At 28.9% G+C, this 26,488-nt stretch overlaps 1 protein-coding gene across 1 annotated transcript in view; it reads left to right on the top strand.

Annotated features, from left to right (window-relative positions):
* The first annotated feature begins 1,278 nt into the window (after positions 1 to 1,278).
* LOC107448316 (uncharacterized) overlaps positions 1,279 to 26,488 on the top strand; it is a 100,633-nt gene continuing 75,423 nt past the window's right edge. The window contains exon 1 of the mRNA XM_016063467.4: positions 1,279 to 1,985. Within this exon, the coding sequence (XP_015918953.2) occupies positions 1,922 to 1,985 (64 nt within the window). The 5' untranslated portion in view covers positions 1,279 to 1,921. The remainder of the gene's footprint in view (positions 1,986 to 26,488) is intronic.

Raw genomic sequence — 26,488 nt, 5'->3', positions numbered from 1 at the left:
TAGGCCATATAATTTCTGCGTTGGAAGACAAAATGTAATTTTAAGTTCAATACAGCAACGTCAGTGGTTCGATTTTTTAATATCAGGAGACATTGTAAATATAATTTTTTATCTTCAAATTAATAATCGATGCATTCGTATGTTCATGTAATCAAAAAATTATGTTCCGAGATGTTTAAAGTTTTATTAGGGGATGTATATTGTAGAGTAACATACCCGGCAGGGCTTGCAAAATTTTGTGACTTTTCAAGTTCTGATACCTAGACTATTTAATTTTATTTTATAACCGTCGTTGAACAGCTGACCCAATTTTGGGTTTCCGACTACTAATGTTCAACTCCGTAGCCTTGTAATTTTGAACCCGATCCCGAAGACAAGGGAACTCCTGGATCAAGTATTGGGAGAAATTTTGCCTTGTGGATGACTTTTTGATGGAATTAATCCGAAATTGTGTTACATGGAGAGAAAGACCACAAGAACCTCCCACGGCTAGTTTGACGGTAAAGGGACTCTAACCCATTATCCGTTTACCACTGAGGATATTTCACATCAGCACTGTGGTCGGTGAAAGCTGGATGCGGATTCGTATCGACCTGCCATCGCTGGGATTCAAACCCGGTTCACCTCGTTGGAGGACTAACGCTCTATCCCCTGAACCATCGCGGCTCATACCTAGACTATACAGAACTGCTCATACCTAGACTATACAGAACGGTTCATACATAGACTATACAGAACGGCTCATACCTAAACTATACAGAACGGCTCATACCTACACTATACAGAACGGCTCATACCTAGACTATACAGAACGGCTCATACCTAGACTATACAGAACGGCTCATACCTAGACTATAACAGAACGGCTCATACCTAGACTATACAGAACGGTTCATACATAGACTATACAGAACGGCTCATACCTAAACTATACAGAATGGCTCATACCTACACTATACAGAACGGCTCATACCTAGACTATACAGAACGGCTCATACCTAAACTATACAGAACGGCTCGTACCTAGACTATAACAGTACGGCTCATACCTAGACTATACAGAAAAAAAATAATAACTGCTTTAATGTTTAAAAATACGAAATCATTCTATAAATATCATTAGCTCCAACGGAATATTTTAATGCCAAAATTTTATACCGAAATCTATTTTCAAAAGAAATAGGCGAATCTCGCTTTAGAATAAAGCCATCGACCAGGAAAAAACAGCCGCGAGGGGGCGATTGTTGCGGCGGCATTCGAACATTCGAAATACGGCCCGATAGTCCTTCAGAATTCTCCGCTTCGACGATTGTTCCTCATGCTTCCCCAAAACTTTTACGACGTTTTCATTGGACAGAACAACTCCTTCAAAACTTTACCTTTTCGTTCGAATTATTCACAAATATATTTTTTATTATTGCTAAATTTAATTCGGAAATGGTGAGATAGAAAATTAGATTTTAAGAAATGTGAATATTGTTGAAAATTGTCGTATCGAACTTTTTGTTACAATCAGCCAAATACTCCAAAAATAGCAGTGATTTTGCTGTATATATTTCAAAAAAAAAAAAAAAAAACAACTATTAAAAGACAAGGAGTTGCTGAAAAAAAATTATTCTCGAAAAATATTTTTCACAGCTGTGCTTTTAATAACAATTATTTGGATTTGAGTCTTTGCTGGATAGATTTACCTTAAAGCAGCAAAATTTTTTATATAATTTGGGAATTATTCAAATTGAGAAACGTATCAATCAAGGATATATGCAGTTTGAATTTAATTACATTATTTGTGATTATTTTACATTTTGTGAGTTATAAAAATTGTTTAAAGGATTATAATTTCGGAAAAATTGCAATTTATAATCTCATTTTTTCTGAAGAATTATAGATTCGATGCCAAGTTGCAAAAGAGATTAACACAATGTTTTTATTCGACATGCCAAATATTTTCAAGTTTAGCCTGATAGCGTGCTTCTGTGCTGCACGTAAGTATTATCATGATAATTTTTTATTAACAAAAATGCCATTAAATAAAATTTTTTACTTAAAACAATGGTACTTATCTGTTTAGTAAAAGTAAATTTTTTTTTATTTGAAACAATGGTACTTATCCTTTTAGTAAAAATAATTTTTTTTACTTAAAGCAATGGTACTTATCCGATAAGTAAAAATAATTTTTACTTAATTTTAAGCAATGATTATTATTCGTTAAGTAAAAATAATTTCTTTATTTAAAAAAATTGTACTTATTCGCCTAGTAAAAATAAAATTTTTATTTAAAATAATGGTACTCATCCGCTTAGAAAAAATAAAATTTTCTATTTTAAACAATGGTTTTTATTCACTTAGTAAATATAATTTCTTTATTCAAAACAATGGTACTTATCCGTTTAGGGAAGCCATAAAAAAATTTGCAAACTGTTATTGACGCTAGTTATATAGTATGACGCTAGTAATATATACTACGCTAGTAATATATATTATACGCTAGTAATTTTAATTGTTAATTTGTACTACTGGTTATTGTGGTAACAGTTAATAAGTAGCTAATTTATTAATAAAGTCGGCATCAACGTTTGACCAATATATTGCAATTACAATTTTACGCTTTAATCAATTTTAACATTTAATTTGTAGATAATTTCTATTACATTAATGATATATTTTTCTGTTTTTATTACTTTACAAGTCGATTTTCTGTGTAAAAATATAACAGTATTTACTTTCTTTTTTCGGAGTTTTTAAATAAAATAAAAATTAAAAAGAAAGGTAGGGCATACGGTTTAAGTAACTTCTTAGACATTTTTACAGCATATTAATATTTTATCTCTTGGGAATTTTGTATCCTAATCGAAATGTAAAGAAATAATCAAGAACCTGTAAAATATCCCATTATGATAACTATGCAAGAAATGTAAAAAATTAAATTTAATGATTTTATGCAAAAATTAAAAATGACTAAAAAAGTTAATTTAATTTAATAAATCTTTTCAAAGAAATATTTAATCCCTTTTTTCTAGTTAATTTTATTCTAATTTACATATATTTCTAAGTAAAAATCGCATTTTCTGCTCTTATATAAAAGCTGGGTCTCGCGAGATTCGGTACCTAATATAGATCCTGCCCTCTTCCTCCGAAATAAAGGTAATTAGTTATATTTCAGAAAGAAATGTTGATTATAAAAGTATTCATATATTAGTAAATTGGATTAACGGATTTAATACTTTTGAATATTATTAAATAATTTTTCTGCGTTGATTTACATGTTTACAAGCATTTTTAAAAATTGTTCTACCAAATATTTTTTATGGCTCGTTTGGCGAAAGTTAGCAGATTCCTTTTCATTTTTTTTTTGTTATCACTTTATTTTAATATCCCTAAAGAATTGTTTTACACTTTCAGTGTATAAAAATTTAGCTCGTTTGGCAAATGATACTTGGATACTATTCATGGGTATTATGCTTAAATGGTACACAGACTTTTGTTTAAATGGTACTAATTAGTGTTATACCCTTAATATTTACCGACTTTGCTTGTGCTCATTTCGTTTTACTTGAAGATTTGAAGCTTCATAGTGCTTAAATAATTCGTTTAATATTTTGATCTATTTTGTTATTTGTTCTGTACTTATCGTATTTTTGTTGTCAAACATTTTTGTTGAAAAAATTGCTTTTAAAGTTTAGAATTGCATATAATAAGTGTGAAGGTGTCGCAACAGACTAATAATAATAACGACGGCTGATAATTATAAAAAAAATAATAATAAGATCAATGATCATAAGACTACTGATAATAAGACTAATAATACTAAGATGAATAATAAACCTTAATATTAACAACGGCCATATAATATTCTGAATAATACAATTTCATTTTGTCGACGATTGGTTTTAAATAGAATACATTAGACTGTTTTATCAATTCTTTGAATATTTTAAAAGCAAAGTTTTATATTAATAATTTGAAAATATCTTGTCCTCTTGCTCAAATCATCATTTGTTCTGTGTTTATTGTATTTTCATTCTTTGACATTGACAGGGTTGTTTAAAAATGTAGTTTTTATTTTTTCAATGTGGTTTTTACTTGCATTTTTTATTTTTTTAAATTGATTGTTTTCGGCACTACATTTAGAATGTAAAATATAGTTAAATTTAAATCCCACCAAGATTGATGGGTACCAGCTTGTCTGGGAAGTAAAGGCGGCCTGTTCGCAGTGTTGACCACATTTCCACAATCATGCTGTTGGTGACGAAACTGTGGAGCCGTAACCTCCATGATCTCCCTGACCCACAACGGGCTGTTTCGTGAATGATTTACTTAGTTACTGATGGAATGTTTTAGTTAATTTAGAAAATTTTAAAATAAAAGAATGCTTCTAAATTATTTATATATTAAAAGATTATTCATGTGATATTAAGATTACTTTTTAGAATCTGCGCTGGTCATTTCATTGTAACATATTAATTGTTATGCCAGAATTTGTATTTAGGAAAGAGGGTACCAACTCGTTTCAAGTGGTTCTTCACTCTTTTCTTCTTTTCTCAATTAATTTACTAATTTGTAATTAATTTAATTTCTTGAGATATGAAAACCAAATGAAAAACTGTTTATCGAAGCAGTGAACAGTGGAAAACATTCGATTGAAATCGTAAAACTAAAAAAAATATACGAATGTCACAAGCTTTTATTCACATCCTCTAAAAATTTCAAAATCCGCAATTTTTGATGTTAAAAATTAAATTTGAAAATCGGGTAGGATAAAAGCGAGTTTTTCTTCAAATTCCTACACGACTTATCTTTAATGTGCACGTGACCTATCTCAACAATAGGTAGATGAAATTTTAAATTAGTGATAAAATATTGCAATTACCTTATCCTTATTTTGATTAGTTAAATAAAGGAAACATATAAAAGATTCCTTTAGAAAAATAAATCCTTAAAGGAAATTTTAATACTTGAAAATGATAGAAAATGATTAATCTCTCCATAAATTGACCATCTAAGTTGACATCTAAATTATTACGATGCAAATGGTTAACATGTGTGAGGTTTCAATGCGACAAAAAGGTAATATTGGCTTGAAATAATTTTTTTATGTGCTCTTATGATTTGGTTGTGGAACTAAAATAGTACAGATGTAACTAATGACTAATGAGCCAAAAAAAAGTTACGTGAACATTGCGCCAAAAAAGAGTTAATCTAAACACTATTCCAAAAAAGGCAACATTGACTTAGAATAATCATACTGTTAACACTTATGATTTGATTGTGGAACTTCAAAAGTATCGTGATGATTAATGCGCCAAAAAAGGCAATATTGGCTTGGAATAGTCTTTCTTTGAACCCTTCTAGGTTGAATGTTAAACTAAAAATTTACCTTTTAACTAATAAATTCATAATGATACCAAAACGGCAACGTGGTCTCTAAAGATTTAAACTTAAAACTTCTTATTTTGTTTCAATAAAAGTTTGAAAAGAAATTTTACCGCTATGCCATGAAACTCGATTTGAATAAAGTTATAAATTCTGCAAAAAAAGCTGAGTTATCTTCCTCTGGTTCCAAATAGAAAAGCAAAATAAATTTTTTTTTTTTTTGCGTAAAACTCATAATTGTTATCATCGGTTTGTCAAACTGTTTCTCTTAATGATAAATGAAGGGTGTGGTTTGTATTGCTGCCAAAAATATACTCAAAATGTTTATTTCACACTCTTTTGTTTTGATTCAGGTGTGTTACAAATTTCGGATCTAAGTGCACTAATCGATTTGATCCACTTATTAAAATAACTGAAATTTAAGTGTCAAAACAATTTAGTCAGAGTTTCTTACATTAGCCGTTTACTGCACCCATTGATTTACACCAAAAAAACTAAGAGGGAAATTCGGTGAAAAAATTTACAATATTGCTTCCATTTTTGTCGTTTATGTGCTATGGTGTTATTCTTTAATAATTGAGAGATTTATTCTAGATATAAAAAGCTGTGACTAGTTTAAGAACTTGGACACTTAAGTTTTAAACATTTCAAGAAATGGAATATTAATTGATTTAGGGAGGGAACTGCTCATAAGTAAGAGGTTTTCGAAAAAAGGAAGTTTAACTATTCTAAACAGAAATTTTTTTATTAAAAATTTATACAATAAAGGGAGCTAATTTTTTTTAAAAAAAACTTATACTATTTTATCAATTGTTTTACTTTTTGTTTCATAAATGTGCAGAAATTTTTGGCTTACTTATCTTTCGAAAAAAAATATTTATAATAAAAATAATATTTAATGAAAATATTAGCTAATAAAAGCAATTAACTAATAAATACTTTTTTTTAATAAAATTTTATTCGATTTATAATATTTCGCGAAATGAAAAAGAACTTTTTATTTATGGTGAAGCGTGTTATTTAGATAATCACGTTGTTTTTATGAACCAGAAAATTTTTGCACCTGCTCGCTTCGTTTTACAACTCCTTAGTTTCTTCGCATTAAATGTGACTCAAGGAAAAATTATCCTTCTTTTCCTTCATATGCAAGAATGAACGCTACTGTTTATACATGTGAAACTCTATGGTTGCATTTTTCTGGGCTTTAGAGCGTCTTACAGGGTATTTTTTGCTATAAGAACATTAAAAAATATTCTAACATTCTATTGAATTTTAATTTTTAGACATTTGTACATTCCGCATATTTTCCATATACATCATTGCAATTTTATGTTGTCAATTGTTTTAGTTCTGCGAAGGAAGAAGAACAATTGAACTCTTGAATTAGATGGAGTGTCATCTATGTTTTATTTTAAAGAGAAAAAATCGAGTAACATAAACATATTTTGGACTGATTTGGATTAAGTATGAACGATTTTGGAACTTTTGATTTGTTGGAACAACGAAATATAGTACCTGCCTTATACATTGTTCTTGGTAGCATGATGGTATGCACAAACGGAAAATTACTTATTGAACTTTTCAGAAAAAGGAGAATTATTTACAGATATTTTTTTCAAACAGGGTATGCAACGACTGAACTAAAATGACTAAGCACAGCTTCTAATGTATTTTTAAAAAAATTTTAAATCTGAAAAAAATCTATTAAATCTTTATTATTAAAAACATCATTTGAATTATATTATTTAAATTTGTTAGACAAAAAAAGAACTGTATAATAATGCAAAAAAAAAAGTTTCTTATAAGCATTGATTTAAAAATAATACTAAAGGGAGTAAAGTTTTCAACCAAAGCTATTTTAATGCTATCTAAAATTTCACAAGATAAAATATTATGTAAAACATATTTTAAGGATATATGAGACTTAAAAAATCCTTTTGTTTGGAAGATTTCCTGATACGACATCTAATTCCATTAAAACTTTTTGAAGACAAAACATGGAGAGGATTAGGTATAGGAAATATTATAGTATATCTGAGGATATTATTTTCTTTTGTGCTTGTATGAGACGTTTTCTTAAAAGAATGAAAAAATAAGATTTTTATAAATCCTTAAAAATGGGAAGTTGTTAAAGAAGTTTTTATTTTTTTAATCCTCAACTGCGCATCATTCATATTATATATTATTTTACTCTAATATTGTCGTTGAACAGTCGATTCAGATCGATTTGCGCTTCCTAAATGCGTAACTTGAAAAAAAAAACTGGAATTTTGAACCTGACGCAGAAGACTATGAGACTCCTTGCACAAGCATTGGAATAAACTCGCCAATAAGGAAGTTTTTTAAAAAATTAAATAAATAAATGATACAATAAATCTTCATTAAATATCAATGTAAGTCAAATAGTTGGCTTGTTCTCTACTTCGCGTATTTGTGTTAGCACTGCGGTTTGTGACGTCATGTACACTTGTATCAAGGTCCTGTAAGGTGCTCTGTTCTCTATTTTTCCATTTCATCAGGTCCTTATTGTATGTGACGAAATTTATGTGACAAAAAAACATTTAAGATTTTAAAAAAGAAAAAAAATCTTGCAGCTAATTTATGTGACGTGGCATAACTTTTCATCTCCTAAAGTTCTCGATTTCAGTTCGAAAAATTTCCGGCAGATGACGGTCTATCCCTTCTACCGTTTTCCCCTTTGAGTTTTGATGTCTAAATATTATATTTTGTGATAGAGACATTTCATTGTGGCTGATGGTGAGTACTTTGAAAGTATGGAAATGTGATTTTTACTCACTGAGAAACTTTTTAAAGAAATGAGCTGTGATTTACAATAAAATTTAAAAAACTTACTTCGAGTGCCATCTGCTGAAATATTTTTGAACTAAAACAGGAACCCTGGATTTTTATATGAATTTACTGCAACACATTTTTTTTCTAAACCGTAACTGTTTTTCTGTTATAATTTTTTAAAACAAACCCCTCTTATTTAGGTTATTCTGTGTGTTTTTTTTCTATAACCAGCGATAAATAGCCGATCCAGAATGGATAGCCAACTAATTTTAAACCCAACTCGGTAAACAAGGAATACGCAAGGAAAAATTCGCTTTTATGGAGGACACTTCATTTAATAGTAGCCCACATATGCGTAGCAGGCGGTGATATGATTATCTCGTGATAATTCCAATGGTAAGGAGTTCAAATTCCTGATATGTCTACCATATATTTTATATATATAATTGGGTATATTTTATATTAGCCCTGCTGACGTTGCGATCTGGTAGCAGTAGGGGAGAGTGGGGTCAATTGTAACAGGGTACGATTGTAACAGAGCAAATATTTCGAGTGTCGGGTTCTAGATTCGGTTCCTACGTGGCGCACAAGGTGTATTTAATAAATCTAAATGTACACCCCTGCTGGCAACCATTTTTATGTACTTATGAAAGAGTTATATCACAAAAGATATTTTCACGCTACGTAAGTACTTTTTTTGGTGTTAGAATATTATATTGTAACATAGTAATTTTGTTTAAACAAATAAAAATTATTAACCGAATAAGTAAGTGGACACCTTAATTAACATTTTAAGAAAAAAAAGATTAGTTTTGTTAATTAACTAGCATTGTTTTTAACAAATGAAGCTGAAATGGCGACTTGGGGACGATTGTAACAATAAGTAAAGGGACGACTGTAACAGCTGAAAATAAATAATCTTATGTTTACAAACCATTACTTAACTCTTTAAGAACCACCAATAGTTTCCCATATCATTTATATTATGTTGCATGTGCATTATTTTATTTGTCACCTTTCACAGCATAAATTAAAATTTTTAACCCCTTAAAGTTAAAAGTTTAACCCTTTAGGTCTCTGCTCATTATTATTTTTACTCCTAAAATATCATTACTATTTTGATCAATAAAAAAATATATCACAACTATGATAATATGTATAATTAACTATGTTTTAGTTGAATTTATGAACTGTTACAATTGACCCCGCAAGTGGGGACAATTGTAACAAGTGCGCGACTGTCAAAAATTGTTAATCACTAATATAATAACATTTAAAATAAGGTATTTATTTTTTTTCTAGTAGAGGATAGTCTACTTTACTCGTCTGTCAATTAATACTAATAATATATTGGATTCTTTGTTAGTTAAAAATAGTTAAGCAAAAAATGTTACAATTGACCCCACTCTCCCCTATACAAAATGATAGACTAGTAGTTATTGCTGGGACTAAAACTTCTGTCTCCTCGTGAGGCGGCGAGCACCAAAGTTACTAAAATAAAAAATAATGAAAAAATACGTGAGCATAATGAACGTGACTGAAAACCCCAATCGTAGTGAAAATGAAAAATTTAGTACTTAACAAAAGTCAAAAAGCTGCGATTATACTCGTATTTTTTTAAACTCAAACTTTACTAAACACATCGATTCATGTCATCAAACAATCGATACAATTTTGTTGCATATTAATATTACGCTTTGTTATGTTTAGAGTTTGCTCCCGTGTTAGACTTTACATCAATTACTTATTGCCATTCCTCCTCTTTATTTTTCATAAAATGAATATATGAATTTGGTTCCTAAACTATAAATAAACTCTTCATTCAATTTGATGCAGATCGTATCTTAAAACGCAAATTGAAATGCTATGGAAACAATTCCAATCACTGTCATTACTTGCTTCCGCTTTAAAATGTCATCTTGTATAATCAATACGAGCTGGTTAATTTCTAAACATAAATTCAAATTCTTAAGTGAAATTAGTTAAACAGGAGGTAGAAAAATAAAAATAACCATAACTACATTAATTCAAATTCAAATTGGAACAGCTCACAAGGCAGCTAAAACCAAATTCAAATCATATAAACTAGTAATAATAAAAATTTACTCAAAATTAATTTAAATATAATTTAAATGAAATTTAAATAAAGTAGTGTGTTTACAGAGCAGCACTTCATCAGGGGACACACTGTCTGTAAACTGTCTAGTTAATTTCTACACATGATTTGTATTATTTATTATTAACATTTTTAATATTTTTGCGTTTACATAATATATTTTTTTATGTACAAAACTCTACTTCCATTTATCACTCACTAGTACCTTGATACAATTAATTTAATAGTATACTTATAGAAATATATCTATGTACTTATAGTAGTGTACAGAGTAGTCCATTCAGAGTGGAGTGTGTTAGCGATTAGTAATATATCAGCAGCTACTTTTTAAACAAAATCTGCCATACTCATTTTTCATGTTTATTAACAAACGCCATAATATTATTAAAGATCAGCTTATATATTTCTAAATGCATTAAAGCAAAATTATCATCACACTTCACTATCTTTAAATGTTATAAAACTAGTCAAGTATTAAAACTTTTCGAACTTTTTTTGCCCAAGAATTTGGTATACGTTTACGAGAGATCAGGAACGCCATCAAGATGTAGTTGTACTGTCCAGGATTAGGTTGTTAATTAGTCATATTATTTCGGCACTGTCACAATTCTTTCAACAGTAAAAATGGATTTTTGGAATTTCGAAAAAAGCTAGGTGCCAAACCTTTTTGGACAGTTCTCTGTTTAACACTAGAAAGACGGAAAATTCGTATATACCTATATTGCCTAAAAGCAGTCAAAATGACAGGATTGTGAATGCATAAATAAATTTGTTTAAAATTAATTTTTAACATTTTTTATATTATTTACAGTTATTTAACAAGTTATTAGAAAATATTAACAATAAAAAAAATTATATGTTGTACAAAAAGTCACAAAATTCTAAGAAATCGTGTCATTATAGACATCATTGCTTTTCTAATTGAAATTAAAAGCAGTCAAAATGACTTCCTTAGGCAATCTAGTGTTAATATTTGATAAAGTGATCTTGATAAGGTGTTACTCTTTAAAATAAAGTTCCTTGATTGTGTACCATAATCGAACCTATAAACGAATCGAACCTATGAACGAAAGCAAAACATTATTAAAAATTTTTAAATATAAATACATATTTACAAGAAGTATCTCATATCCTGCCTCCCGATGAACAAAGAAAAAAAATCAAATATTTAAAAAAAGGAAGGGAAACTGTGCTTCACTGAAATCAAGCCAACTGCTGTTAATAGCCAACAAAGCAGCTATGTTTAAAAATAACTTTAAACACATCATATTGCATACCATTTAACAATCCCTGAAAGATAATAGCCTTATTATAATACTAGATATTTCAAAGATGGTAACCCTCAGTTCTGGTACAGTCTGAAACTTAGCATATTCAGCCAAACCCAGGAAACAATATGTGTCCCTGATTTGCTCTGCAATATATGAGTTTCTAGCATTTCTATCTGATCTGTAGTCACAATGCGGGCTGATTAAGTACACAATCATAACTGTAACCATCTCACGTCATTAATGAGCCTTCAATTCCTTCTTTATTAGAACGGAAATCCTTTTCTCGTGCCTTACAAATAGAACATAAGCACGCCTGGCACATCCAAAAGTCTTTTCTGCTTTCATTTGTTCGGAGATTACTTTCAACGCGGGCTATTGTTTCATTCTTTATATCTACTGCATATTCGTGTGATATAAAAACGGTAATTTTAAATATCATTAAAAATAAAGTTTAAAATCACAAGTAATAAAGTTTTTATAAAAACCTGAATGCATTTCGGTGTCGCGTGGCTCACCATCTTCAAGGTTAAATAACAGACATGGTAAAAAATAGATATGATTTAACACGACAGAGGTTACGTCATACTAAAGCAATACATATACAGTTATAGTTAAGACATTAAAATGCCAGAAAATTAAAAAAGTTAATAATTTCCAAATACTTGATAAATGTGGCATAGCAGCAAAGTAGTTTTAACAATAGAATTTTTGTTTTTGGTGATGTATTAGATGGAAGGATGGAGGCTTATTAATGGCGTGAGAAGGTTTCAGCTACGGTGATAAGCTTAACGTGGCTTTTTTCTTCGGTCCCATAAAGTTATCAAAAATAATAGACACTCATTTATTGTCTTTTGCTGAGAGAGTTGGTGGTCCAAGTTGGACTTTTTAGCAGGTTACCAGGGTTTCCATTCAAGTTACCGAATCTTCACGAGAATGGTTTTTAGATAATAGAGTTCCTGTCATGGAATAGCTTATTATTTTCACTGATCCCAGTTTCTAAGAAGACGTGATGAAGAATCTTCAGTATGTCTGTATATGCCAGTGTTAGGCAGTCTCTGAAGGTTACCATTAATAGAAACTAGGATAATATTGATGTCACTATCATCCAGGGATTATTAAGTGGTATGCAACGATATGAATTATAAGTAGTATTTAAACATTGTGGATGCATTGGATATTCATAGTAAAGGCATCATTTTTATATATATATTCAAGCTTCTTTAAATACGAAATACATTTGAGATATTCGTAGGTTGAGCAAGTTATTGCTTGTTAATGTGCATTTGTAAATAGACTTGCTTAGTAGATCATACTGAGAACCGAGCTCAAAATAGCAGAAAATACGTTTTATACTTGCAAGTATGTATCTTAGAAGGAATTAAACTTATAAATGTAAAAAAAATCAATTATTTAAACTTAATTATTTTTTCAAATTTTTTAATTATTGCATAAAAAATATAAATGTAAATTTTTAGCATTTTTCACATATGAAGGGATATTTTTATAATGTTCATGATGTTATAATGCTCTTCCCGTTATGTTCATGAGTCAAAGTCTATTAGACCCAAACAATAATAAGATATTTACTTGCCATTAAACTGTCAAAAAAGGTGACTTGAATGAAGTTCCTTACCTTAATTTTTCACAGTGATTAAAAATTCCAACCGACTAGGGTAAATTTTATTGTAGTTTTACATCGACAATCGTTTTGTAAAGTCATAAGAAGAAAAAGTGATTCTAAAATATTATTTTTTAAAGTGATAACATCGTATTAAATGTTGTCCACTATATTGGACGTTCAGTATCCTCAAGAGCTATCATTCAATATATGGCTAGCTCGAACAACAAACTTATTAGATTGTAGTAAAACTTATTAAGAATTTATTACTAAGATGCGAACTATTAAAAATTAAATTGCTGCGCGAAAGGACGTCATCAAAAATGTAAAAAACCCGTTTCGAATTTTATTTCTCATTTTTCTTTACACGACTTTGTTCTCATAAAACTCCGCGTCATATCGAAATCAAAGAAAATTTTGTAATTTCCTTCGTGTGGCAACGAGAAAAAAAGCAGACGATATACGATAAAAAACAAAGACTTATTATTACATAAATGGCTCTGGAGCAAGTGTTCGTCTTAGTATTTGTCTCCGCAGGAAATAAAATGCGCGAAAAAGAATAAAAATGAGGGGTTTTACTGGAATGTATTACTGGAAGCGGTATTCGAAAACAATCACTCATCAAGAATTTATTGCATTCTTTATAAAGAAATCGTGCTCGTGAAATTGTTCTGTTTTTAACCGAGTGACTTATGAAATTCCCGTCTCAAAAAGCTTTGGCTAATGAGTCGAGACATGCTTAAGAATGAAATATGCCTTCTTTTAATTTTGAAATATTTTATTTTGTTTCTGATTAATTTGTACCGAAAAAGAAATTACCCTTGCTTAAATGATACATAATGCATACGAAATATAATAGAACACATATTTTTAATAGGTTCAAATGCATTGAGAATAAAATTCGGAATGTGTAATATTTGAAAAGACCGAAATCTATTTATTTATATATTTTTGGATATTTCTAACTTATTAATGCTTGAATCACAATTTTTCAATAATATCTTGTACTAGGGGGCAAAGTCCCCTGTTCGCTACCGCTCACCAACCTCAATGATTGCTTCGCAATAATTGCTTTTTCTTGACAGAAAACAGTTTTCCCACTGAAGTTAAAAATATTCGCTTAACATGTACTAAAAGGAATTCTGTTTACTTACGCTCTTGCACCTCTACTTACCACGTCTAACTATTACTATCTATTAGTATTATAAACATTTAGATCTCTTGGTGAACAGAAGTGATTTTTTTAATCATCAATTTTTTAAATAATATTTATATTCTTAATACATTATATTGTTCAAACAAATTTGATGAGTTCTCAACCATAATTTAAAATTTTCGCTAATAATAGCAGTACTGAAAAATAACTTTAAGTTAGGGATACAAAAATATTTATAGGAAAACAATACCGTTACGACTTTTGTTAATTTTATGCTGATGACAGTCTAAACAATAAGGAAATGAAGGGGGGGAAACTGGATCCTACCACCTGATTTTCCGGCCAATAAAAATGAGCCGACAACAATGGAAAACGGTATCAGACCATTATGATTTTATGTTATATAGAGATATTAATTTTAAAAACCCTGAATTCAAATTGAAAATTTCGAAAAAATAATCCAGCTTGTAACATTTTTTTTATTTGAATTTTTTTATTTGAATTTCGTAAAAATTAGGGACGCATCGCAAAAGGCGAAAAAATTAATAAATAAATAAATAAAGTGGTTACACTGTATGATACAAGAATATTCGTACAATTATATTTACTAAAATATTTGCATCATGCGAAAAAATAGTACACTTTACTAAAACTTGTAGATATATTATAAGTTGTACTAAAGCAAATAAATTATGTGTCGAGAAAGTATTAAAGCACTGCCCTGGCCTGAAACAGGCTGTAGTACAGTAGAAGAAGGAGATAGAGCTCTATTTTGAGCAATGGTGGCCAAGGGGATCGAGCGTTTAACTCCCAATGAGATGACCCGGGTTTCGGATTCCAATGAAGGTTGGTATAGTCCATTCCACCTTAAGTTGGCACTGGAGAGAAAGGTAGGAAATGTAATACTCCGCCTTTGAAAAGTAGTTCTTCGCTATTTTGGAATTAATTGCAGTTTAAATGCGCGTACAAATATAAATAAATGTTGCGTAGTAAGAAAAGTATATCTTGAAACATTCATTAGAAGTTTTTCATGTTTAAATGTATTTAACTTATAAATACCTTCTCAGTAAAGCGAATGTACAAAGAAGAAGGAGGTGTTTTAGTTTGGCGCTGAATCAGTTTTCAAGGACAAGGAATTGGCTCATTGGCTATGTTTATACACTGGTCAGTCAGCTTTTGCATTCGCCTTGGCTTTGCTTAAGTGTCCTATCTCTTGTGCAGTTCTTATTTCGTTTTTTTTTTTTTTTTTTTTTTTGTATTTGATTATTTAATTTTCTAAATATTAACCTCATCTGTACAATTTTTTATGAAAAATTTTTTCCCCTCAGAATAAATGAAAAAAAAAAAAAAAAAAAAAAAAAAAACACCCCAATAGACAGGTGAATATTATTAAACTGATGACAGTTGAGCATATTTGCTGTGTAGCTAATTCAACATGTGATTTTATTATTATTTTCTTACGACAAAAGAAAAAATTGTTTTCGCTTTGATCGATCTCTGTAAGGATTCAAATTTTGCGTCTTTTGCGCCATGTTTAGTTCTGAAGTACAATTCGCTTTTTATAGGAACTTAAATAATGTAAAAATTTAAGATTTTTAGTTTGTTCAATTAAAGGGACTTTTCAATATTATCTGAAATACAATTTCCATAATAGAAGTGTTAATCCGTTACTTATAAACTAATAAAATGTATAGGAATTGAAATAATTTAAAAAAAGACGCAAAATTTGAATCATTAATTTTTTTTAAACCAATCAATATTTTAATAATTATTTTTGAAATACAAAGCCCAAAAAGCTGAGAAAACCTTTCCCTTATGTAGAAAATATTAAGATATTTCAGTATCTGACAAAATATTTCGAGGCTAACTAATTCTACTGTACTTAAATAACAAATTATACGGATTTTTCTCTTAAGCCTCCTTTCACCTGCAAAGGTCCTGAAAAGTAAAGGAAAGTTCTGATATTTCAAAATATGTATTTTCTTTTCAAGAAATGCGCCTACCCATCCAAGTAGAATTTCGCCTGATGAGAAATTGTGGATTGAATTCAATTCAGGGGCGACCCCACAAAGAGTTTGCAGAAGGAACTGTCAACTGTTAAAATATTAAATGAATAACATGATAACCACCAGGATAGGTGGTTATCATGTTATTCAAAGAGTTCCTGTTGAGTCTAAGAGGGTGGGATATGGCAGCTGAAAACATGGGGGGGGGGAGCGAACAAACAGTACGCCCCCCCATATGAATAATACTAATTATTTTTTTCAGGTAAGTTCTATTGTCTCTTAGAAGCAAATATATTTCAGAAAAAAAATTTTTATAGTAAAAAAAAACTTTTCTGAAATTTTTTTTTAATTTTTTATTTATAAAAAAAAAAAAGAACAGTAAATATTAAAAAAACATAGGTATGATATTTTTCATGATCAATGATTTCCTGCCTATGTTGACTTTTTCTTTCCCAACAAAACACCAATGAGGGATAAATTAATGTACATTAATCTACAAAAAATAAGTATATAAAATTAAATATTTAAAACAAAGTATTTATGCGCATCTATGCATTTCGTTTTTTTTTACTTAGATTTCAGCAAAAAAGAATCTTTTTAAATATAATTTTTTTGTTTAAAATTAGTTTCGTTTGATTAAAAAATTATAATAAGAAAAAAAACAGTAAGTATTATTAAACATAAGTATGATCTTTTTCATGATCAATAATTTCCAGCCTATGCTGGCTTTTCCTTCCCCAACAAATCACCAATGTGGGATAAATTAATGTACATTAATCTACAAAAAATAAGAATAAGAATATAAAAATAAATATTTAAAACAAAGTATTTTTGCGCATCTATGCATTTCTTCTTTTTTTTTTTTTTTACTTAGATTTAAGCAAAAAAGAATATCTTTAAATATATATTTTTTTTTCTGTTTAAAATTAGTTTCGTTTAGTTAAAAAATCATAAGAAAATCTGCTTTTTGAATACTAATTAAGAAATCAGCTTACAACTAGTATCTTAAAATAATAATTATGAGAAATGCTCTAAAAAATCGTGCTCTTTTCCGTATTCTGTACAAAATTTTAGTACGATTCTTGGTTTTTAAAAAAAAAATCGGCGTTTTGCTTTCTTAAACGCCAATACTGGCCACTTTCTCTCCCTTTGTTGCTACCTCATCCCCGTACTGACTTAAAGAGTAACCCAGTTTCCATGTAATCCGGTCTACCTACCTTTCTCTCCAGTGCCAACTTAAGGTGGAATGGACTATAGATACGAATTTCACACCCGGCTCGTACCGACCACAGTGCTGACATAAAATATCCTCAGTGGTGTACGGATCTTGGGTTAGAGTCCCCTTAACGTAAGGCTAACCATGGGAAGCTTTTGTTGTTTTTCTCCCCATTTAACGCAAATGCCGGTTAGTTCCAGCAAAACGTCCTCCACGAAGGCAAATTTCTCCCAATATTTGATCCAAGAATTTCTCTGTCTTCTGGATTGGGTTCAAAGTTACAAGGCCACGGAGTTGAACATTGATAATCGAAAACTCCGAAATCGGGGTGGTTGTTCAACAACGGTTTTAATATTGTAATATATGATATTCAATATTGCATGTCTTTTTAATTATTCGTATGTTTAGTTATCTTAAATATTGTGTTATGTTTGATTTGTTCTCGCAACGGAGTTTTCAATTGCATTGGCAAGTTTTTGGTTTTCCGTGCTCTCTTAAGCCACCATTAGAATCTATAATGCAATTAAATTAATACCAAACAATTTTTACAGTTAAACTCTTGTCAACAAGAGATAGCAAAAACAAATCTCTAATAATAAAAGGTAAAGTTTGTGTTTGTTTGTCCCTCATATAACTCCAGTACCGTTTGTACTAGGTCCCTGAAATTTGGAGACTGGGTACAAGCGGCAACAAACAAAATTATTAATTACTACATTCAAGAAGAAAGGGTGAAACATATTTTTTTTATTAATTACTATATTATTTACTATAACTCATTGTTGCAATTAAACTGCAGTTGGTTTAGTTTTTTCAATTATTGAGAGATAACACCTGCTATGTTTTTTACTTCTCTATTTAACCAATAATGAGTTACAGTAGGCTGTTATTGCATGTTCTTTTATAATTAGTGTTAGTTACATCAGTTAAGCTTAAGCACAAAATATATGTAGATATCATGTGAAAGTGATGCTATCGAAAAAGTTTTTGAAAGCTACCTGAAACCACGTGTTTATTTTGTTTACAATTACGCTTTCGGAACGTTTTTCCATAAATATAATTAATATAGAATTTATGTATCTTAAAAAAAGATTCATGTACAAGAAATCACATTTTATACTAAAAATTATTTAAATGTGGTAAATTTTGAGTAGAGCAGGTCGCTAATATGTCTTCTAGTATTCGATGGTTCTCCCTTTAAATACGCTTTTAAATGCACAGAAAATTGGAGCAGAATACAACTATAAACTGTAATCTCTAACAACAATTAGATTTATATTTAAATCACAACTTTTTAGTGCAAATTTAAAATTAGACTAGTTGTAGGAGCTAATGCAAATTATTGCAAAAGTTAAAATTTTTCTAACGAAAAGGGCTTATTTTGGATTATTATGCTTTTATCTGAGCCCAATATAGCGGGCATTATTTTAAAAAAGAAAATCCATTTTAATATATTTAGAAATAAGAAAATTAATTCCCACTGGGAAGATTTGCTTGATAATATTTTTGACAAAAGGCAGCAATCGATAAGCTCTATTACTAAATGAAAGAATTTTAGGGGAAAAAAAAACAGTTGAGGGTATTGATGCATGTCCAAAAATGTAATATACGAAACAATGCTATTATTTTGCGAGGAAATGGGTTAAAGTTTGCGTTTTAAACTTACTTATCCATCTTTAAATCATATTTTTCAAGTATTTTCTTATGTTGTTGTTGTTCTCTTGTCAATTTTAGAGCTAAATATTTCCGAAAGTTTGTAGGATGAGAGTATTTTATTTCAACGTTAGTTAGCATTATTGTTTCCACCTTTTGAGTAGTGGCCAGCTAGGCAAAAAAACTCCAGCACAGAAGGGGTTACTGCTTATTACCACAGCTTTTATAGATTATTTTTCATCTCGTGTTTTTTTTTTTTTTTTTCCTTTTTAAAGAAATGATGAAAAATTTACTTAGCTTCTTTCTTAAAATTCTTCTAAACTTGTTTCTAATCTAAATTATAAAGTTGATTTGAGAAAAAACCGCAAAGAGCGAAAAGAAAAGAAAATTGTTTTCCTGTAACTTGATTACAAACTTTTACTGTATAAAAATTTATTCCCCTCTTTTTTTAAATGTCATTGAATCAATATATAATTCAAATTAACTTTACAACTTTATAATTAACTTTTTTTTATATATCGTTTTAAAATATTTTATGTTTACATACTGTGCAATATATATATATATATATATATATATATATATATATATATATATATATATATATATATATATATATATATATATATATATATATATATATATATATATATATATATATATATATATATATATATATTAGATCAAATAGAATGTTTACACTAAAAACTTTGTCTGACTGCGTTGAGGTCAGAAACAATTTTGGATTCAAGAATATAGTGCTGCAGGTATACTCTATAAAGTCTGCTACCAGTGAATTCTAATGTCTTCAGAGAAAAAAAATCCAGCAGGTCAGATCTGGAGATCTGGAAGGCCAAGAGACGAGGCTAATCCAATTCAAAAAACAATGTTCAGTTTTTTTCACCAGTCAGGTGCTCTCTCTTTGATCACTCTTCGCTTCCGGGTCCCCCATTGTATGGCAGAATTTATTTGTTTTATCTCTTTCCAGTTGTAAAAAATACACACATTAGGGTTTCCAAATGAATTTTGATAAAAAATAAAGAAAAAAGGTTTTGATGCTCTAAATAATCATTATTAAGGTGGGAAATAGCAAAGGAGGGATTGAATATCATGAAAAACCTGTATATTGTAAATGTCAAGATTATATTTAGCAACTAATCCTCCTTTCGACATTAATTCAAGTGAGATGAATAAATTTTCATACAACGTAAGAAAAATAGTTATTATTTAAAGCAAAAAGGTGAGAAAAATCATGAAAAAAGTGTTTAATTGCTATAACGTTTAGACAAATTAGAATTTTGAAAAATTCTAGCGTTGAGTACATACGCTCACAAATTTTCATCACATAAAATTCCATTTCAGTATTTTGATTTTCACTGGCAGCAGAGTGGTTCACTGGGTATTTTGTACTACATGTTACACTTCAGCTAATAATCAATTCACCATCGTACACGCTATGCATTTTTATACACATCTCTATAATTTCAAATTTTTAAGTTTTTTTTTTTTTTTTTTTGTCCAGCAAAATAAATTGTAACGTATAGTTTTGCAAAACATAAAAAGTGAAAAAATTTGCAAAAGAGAAACACTGAAATTGTAACAACTTTCCAATAAATTGAAAATTCGAAGAAAAAAAAATTCGAAAAGCTCATAAATACTTGGATATATCCCTTTCAGAGTAATAAGTTTCGAATCTGTTGTTTCTTTTCTGTGGGCTAAAGAGTGACCTACATTGTAATTTTTTTGTAAGTTTAATAGTTAATAATTTTGAAATAAATTATGAAATTTCAGCTGTGTTAGCAGATTTTTCAATATGGAGAATTTAATTTCTTTTTGGTCTCTCTGATCTCAATCATGTAGAGACAGAGATACCGAGTTGGATATTTAGCGCTTGACGAAAATGTAAAAAAGTATAAATGTAATATAAGCTTTACTTATTATTTTAATATCTTTTAAAAGTTTCTAGAATGTTCTAATTCGTCATTTTCTGTACCGTTATTTAGTTCTACAAAAGATTAGTTGTTTCAAGTCGAGACGCCAGTCGCTCTGTTCCCTGTACGCTTGAAAGATTTTAATAAATCTCTTTAACTTTCTGGACTGCTTTAGATTCATTCTACGTTATTAGATTCATTCTACGCCATTATTACGAGAAAAGGCAATGACTATAACTAAATTAACAAACATTTATTAACATATAGGACATAATACAGGACACTAAACATTAAAGAAAAGATCGTCTGCCTTCAATCACATTCGCTGCACCGGAAAAACAAGAATGCCTATCTAACCACTGTTTAGTTAAAGGGTTAGGAGGTGCGCAATGCGATGCGTGATAAGGTGCGTGATGATGTGCGCGCATGAAAGCTACATTATTTTTATACCATTTCATTTGAACATCATTTTATGGCCCCTAAATGCATCGTATTAATTGATTTCTTATGAAGATTTTAAATATATAGGTCGAGGCATTAGTTCCCAATATTTTTAAGCCGCGATATCCTAAACTATCGGAACCTTGACTTTTAAAAACCGTTCACTTTAAATTAATTCAGAAATATTTAATGGGAATTAAAATTTTTCATTGTTTCATCAATAAGTCTTAAAAATTGTAGCTACATTATTTTTATACCATTTCATTTGAACATCATTTTATGGCCCCTAAATGCATCGTATTAATTGATTTCTTATGAAGATTTTAAATATATAGGTCGAGGCATTAGTTCCCAATATTTTTAAGCCGCGATATCCTAAACTATCGGAACCTTGACTTTTAAAAACCGTTCACTTCAAATTAATTCAGAAATATTTAATGGGAATTAAAATTTTTCATTGTTTCATCAATAAGTCTTAAAAATAGGCTGTTTTTTTGTGTTTTTTTGTTGCTGTATAAGTTAAGTCTAATAGTTTAGTTTCAGCCATTTAACTTCACATGGAATAAATTAAGCTGAATTATAATTTTCGAAAAAAAAGCTGTAATGAATTGTGAGAAAGGTTATCAAAGAAAAATAATAATTTTTTAAAATTTTATTAATTTTATTTTGAATTTCAAAGTTCAATGAGAAACATTAATGCGATAGTTTGTAAATGTATATCGCTTAATAATTTTTCCAATGTATTGTTAGAGGAAAAAAAATATTTTTTAAAATTTCCCATTTCAATTTTAATGCTATTTTACATAAATAATTTGCAACACAAAACAAAATAACTTGCAACGTAACATAAATAATCTGCAACTCAGTATAAATAATTTAGAACATAAAATAACAATAATTTAATGATACTTTACCTAAATAATTTGCAATAACCTTAATATAAAATAAATAATGGATCATTGGTTGGATACAAAACTGTTACAGGTTTAAAAAAATCATTAATGGTTCAAAAAAAAAAATCCTAACTCATGGAACCCTTGGACCTTTCCACGGAACCCCAGGATTCTGCATAATATCATTTGGGAACCGCTTTGTTAATCAATCTATATAATAAGCATAAGCATATAATAAACATACGATAAACAGAAAGAAGGGCACTGCAGAAAAAAAGTACTAAAAAGAACAATTATAAGAAAAGCCATTGTAAAAAACTACTACTTACTTAAACAATTATGTGAATTTAATGATTCGGGCCGTCCAGCCTAAACTTAATGTAATTGAATTTCGGCTCAACATTTGTTAAATATTCAAAACTTAGTTAAATACATTTTTTAAAAAAAATATATAACATATAAGAGTTAATTTAAAGTTTACTGATAGATACTTTTCATATTAACTAATTGATTAGAAATTTTCGAATTTCCAAAAATATCATGCTTTGAATTGAGATACAATTGTTAATTTATGAGATACTATCATTAATTTATGTATCACAAATAATAATTATACTATTAAAGGAGAGATAAAATTTAAATAGAAATTAAAAGCCTTAAACTTCAAATTAATTCTTGCATATTCAATAAATTTCCAAAAAATGTATTTTTGCATTTGAATTACTCCATTAAATTATAGGCAAAATGGTTCGTTAAATTCATTGTTGAAGTGGTGCTTTTTTCAGTGTATTTTCGTGATTTGGGTGGGTTGAATAATTATGAGAATTTGATATATTTTTTTTCTTTTTTTTAATTTCTTTTCTTTTTAAAAGAAATTTTTTTTTTAAAGTTGGAACCTTTCTTTTGAAAGGTAAGAACCGAATAAAAATTATTTGTATAGTCTGCAAACTTTCTAAACTATTTCCATGATAATTATTAACGTAGAATAACTAAAATAATTCTAATGTTTTTAAAACTATTCTCCCACATAGCATACAAATCACTAGTAAAAGCTTGGTGAAAACGTGTTTACTTCGTCATTTTCTTCCTCCTCGGCAATTATAGTTATTCGTTCGTAAACTTAAGCATATAATAAAGCTTAACTAGTTCTAAACTCAAATTTAGTTCTTCAGAACTAAACTAATTTTCTAATTTTTCTTATTTTATCATTTAATTTGATAATGTAAATAGCTTTAAGTATTTCAAACCAACAATATTGCTGAGACAATTATTTAAACTAATTTAGATTATTCATTGGCGGCAATTTTAAGAAATTCAAGTAATTTAATTTCTCCATCCGTATTATGAAACGCATAAAATTTTTCATGTTTACTTTGCTAAGCAACGTATACTAAAAGTTTGGACAATTAGTTAGATCCAATGTGGCATGATACGTATATTAAAAGTAAACTTTTGGGAAATTGGTTAAAGTCAATACTGTTTATTTGTAAATTTTGCACAATTCGCAATTTTATGGAATGCTATTACCATTGAGATACTTAGTTAAAAATATTTTAAGTATTATTAACCAACTTTTTTACCAAAGTAGTACTCTTCAGTACAACTACTCGGTAAGACCAACTACCAACTACTCTTCGGTAAGATTGGTTTTGTATATTTTACGAAAGATTGATTGGCTTTGTATATTTTACGAAAGATTGATTGGTTTTGTATATTTTACGAAAGATTGATTGGTTTTGCATATTTTACGAAAGATTGATTGGTTTTGTATATTTTACGAAAGATTGATTGGTTTTGTATATTTTACGAAAGATTGATTGGTTTTGTATATTTTATGAAAGATTGATTGGTTTTGTATATTTTACGAAAGATTGATTGGTTTTGTATATTTTACGAAAGATTGATTGGTTTTGTATATTTTACGAAAGATTGATGAAAGAATATTTGCTATTTAGATTTAGTAAAAATGATTATGTGTTTTTTACGAATTATTAAGCAAGTTCACCATTTAAACTTTGATAAATTTCGGTTCGAATTTATTTACGCAAATTTTCTGTTTTTCTTCTCTTTTTTTTCTGATAACTATTTATTTGTATAATTGGACGCTTCAACTTGCGTACATTTTTACGTATTGTTGTCATAAATATCATGTAAATATAACGTACTCATTCTTATTAAAAATTAGTTGATAAAATATTCGCAAAAAAAAAAAATCAATTTATTTAAGGATAGTTTTAAGTGATATTTTTTCTTTTTTGTTTCTTGGATAATCATTTTTGCTCTAATTTTACGTTTCAGTTATACGTAAATTTTACGAATGCTTATTAAAATTTAAAGGTTAAATATACGTACTTTTGACGTAAAATTTATGGTTATCTGCTATAATGTTCCTAAATGTTTAACCGACATTACTGCAATAAGAATTTTTATTACTAACCTATTACCCGCTAACAGTGCGGATGCGCAACTTTTTTTAAAGTAATTTAGCGTTTACGCAACGTTTTTTTCTTGTGGAATTTAATAAGTTCCTGCATTTGCGCGATGTTTTTGTAAGAAATTTAATTAATAATTGCGTTTGCGTGACGTGTTTTGAGGAATTCAATAAGTACTTGCATTTGCACGATGTCTTTTTTTCTGAAAAATTGATTAGTAATTGCGTTTGAGCAACGTTTCTTGGGGTATTTGTTGATGAGTTAGTTGAGTAAGCACAGTAGTGAGTGAAAGTGCTAACTCACATAAAGAAACTTGAAGATTTAAACATTTCTTTATTTCATAATGTACCATCTCTATACAGCGTACAACTGAAGATATTAACTATAAATACAGGTTAACAAAAAATTTGGTACATCACCGGAAACAACAACACAGTGGAATGACATAGTGAAGAGACAAGACAAGACACATGCTTACAACAATGCACGCCTTATATACAGATTCCATAATGATGATGTCACTTACGTTATCTGAAAGGAAAATATCTGTTGCCAACACACGACCGAAACTTAATTCTGTTAACTTAATGTATTCAGAGGAGTAACAAACCACTCCACCAGTATTCAATAAATACTTGCATTTGCGCGATGTTTTTTTTTTCCAATGAAATTTCTTTAGTAATTGCGTTTGCGTATCATTTTTTGTTGCAGTTTTTTTTAATTATTTGATACGCACGCATAACGTCAATGCTAATACTTTCTTTCTTGAAGTTGATATAGAATTATTGCTCAACTAAAATTAACAATTTCTAATGTTATTACGGATTTAATTTAAAAAAAATATTGCAATAGTAGATCAAAATCTAATTGCTTATATTACTAATATATTTTGGTTAACGAAAGGTTGACCTTTCCCGAAATAAGTTTAAAAAATGAATTAAAATCACTGAAAGCGATTTATATCTCTCTTGGAAGAGTATGCAAGAAAGAACAACAGTTAGGCGGTAAATGAACACTTATTATAAAAAAAATATTTGTTAATATCTAACTTATATTTTACGTATTAGTTATTAGTTAACAGTAAACGGTAATTTGGATGTTATTGGTAACAAATAAGATAAATATTATACCTGTAATATACTTGTCAATAACAAAACCAAACAATAATGGCTTTCATATCGTATTTATATTACATTTAATTTTCTAGTTTAAGAGTTTTCAAATTTTATACAATAAGTGTGAGAACAATACTATAAACTAAATAACTATTGCTGCATTTTAGCGATTTATTCAAATAGAGTATCATTTTCTAATTTAATATTGGAATTGGGAAGTAATCTCGGTATTTCTGATAAATTCATTTCCGGCGTTTGCCCAACACGTGACATTGCTGACTAAATTACTCGCCCCAGATAAGTCAGCAAATATTGAACAAAGGGAAACCCAATTGAATTACTAATAATGGGGAAACATTCTACTGAAAAGGAACCCGTTCAAGCCATCAAAAGCAGGTGGCACCTTTCCATGGTTTCAAATGAAGGACAATAAAGGAACAAGTTTAAATACTGAATCTGGCATCAACAGCAAAAAGC

This window comes from Parasteatoda tepidariorum, chromosome 2 (genome assembly GCF_982258835.1).
Source record: "Parasteatoda tepidariorum strain Cologne lab strain chromosome 2, Ptep-v5.0, whole genome shotgun sequence".
NCBI lineage: Eukaryota > Metazoa > Arthropoda > Arachnida > Araneae > Theridiidae > Parasteatoda > Parasteatoda tepidariorum.
Note: the sequence above shows the minus strand (reverse complement) of the source record. Positions and strands in the feature narration are given on the sequence as shown.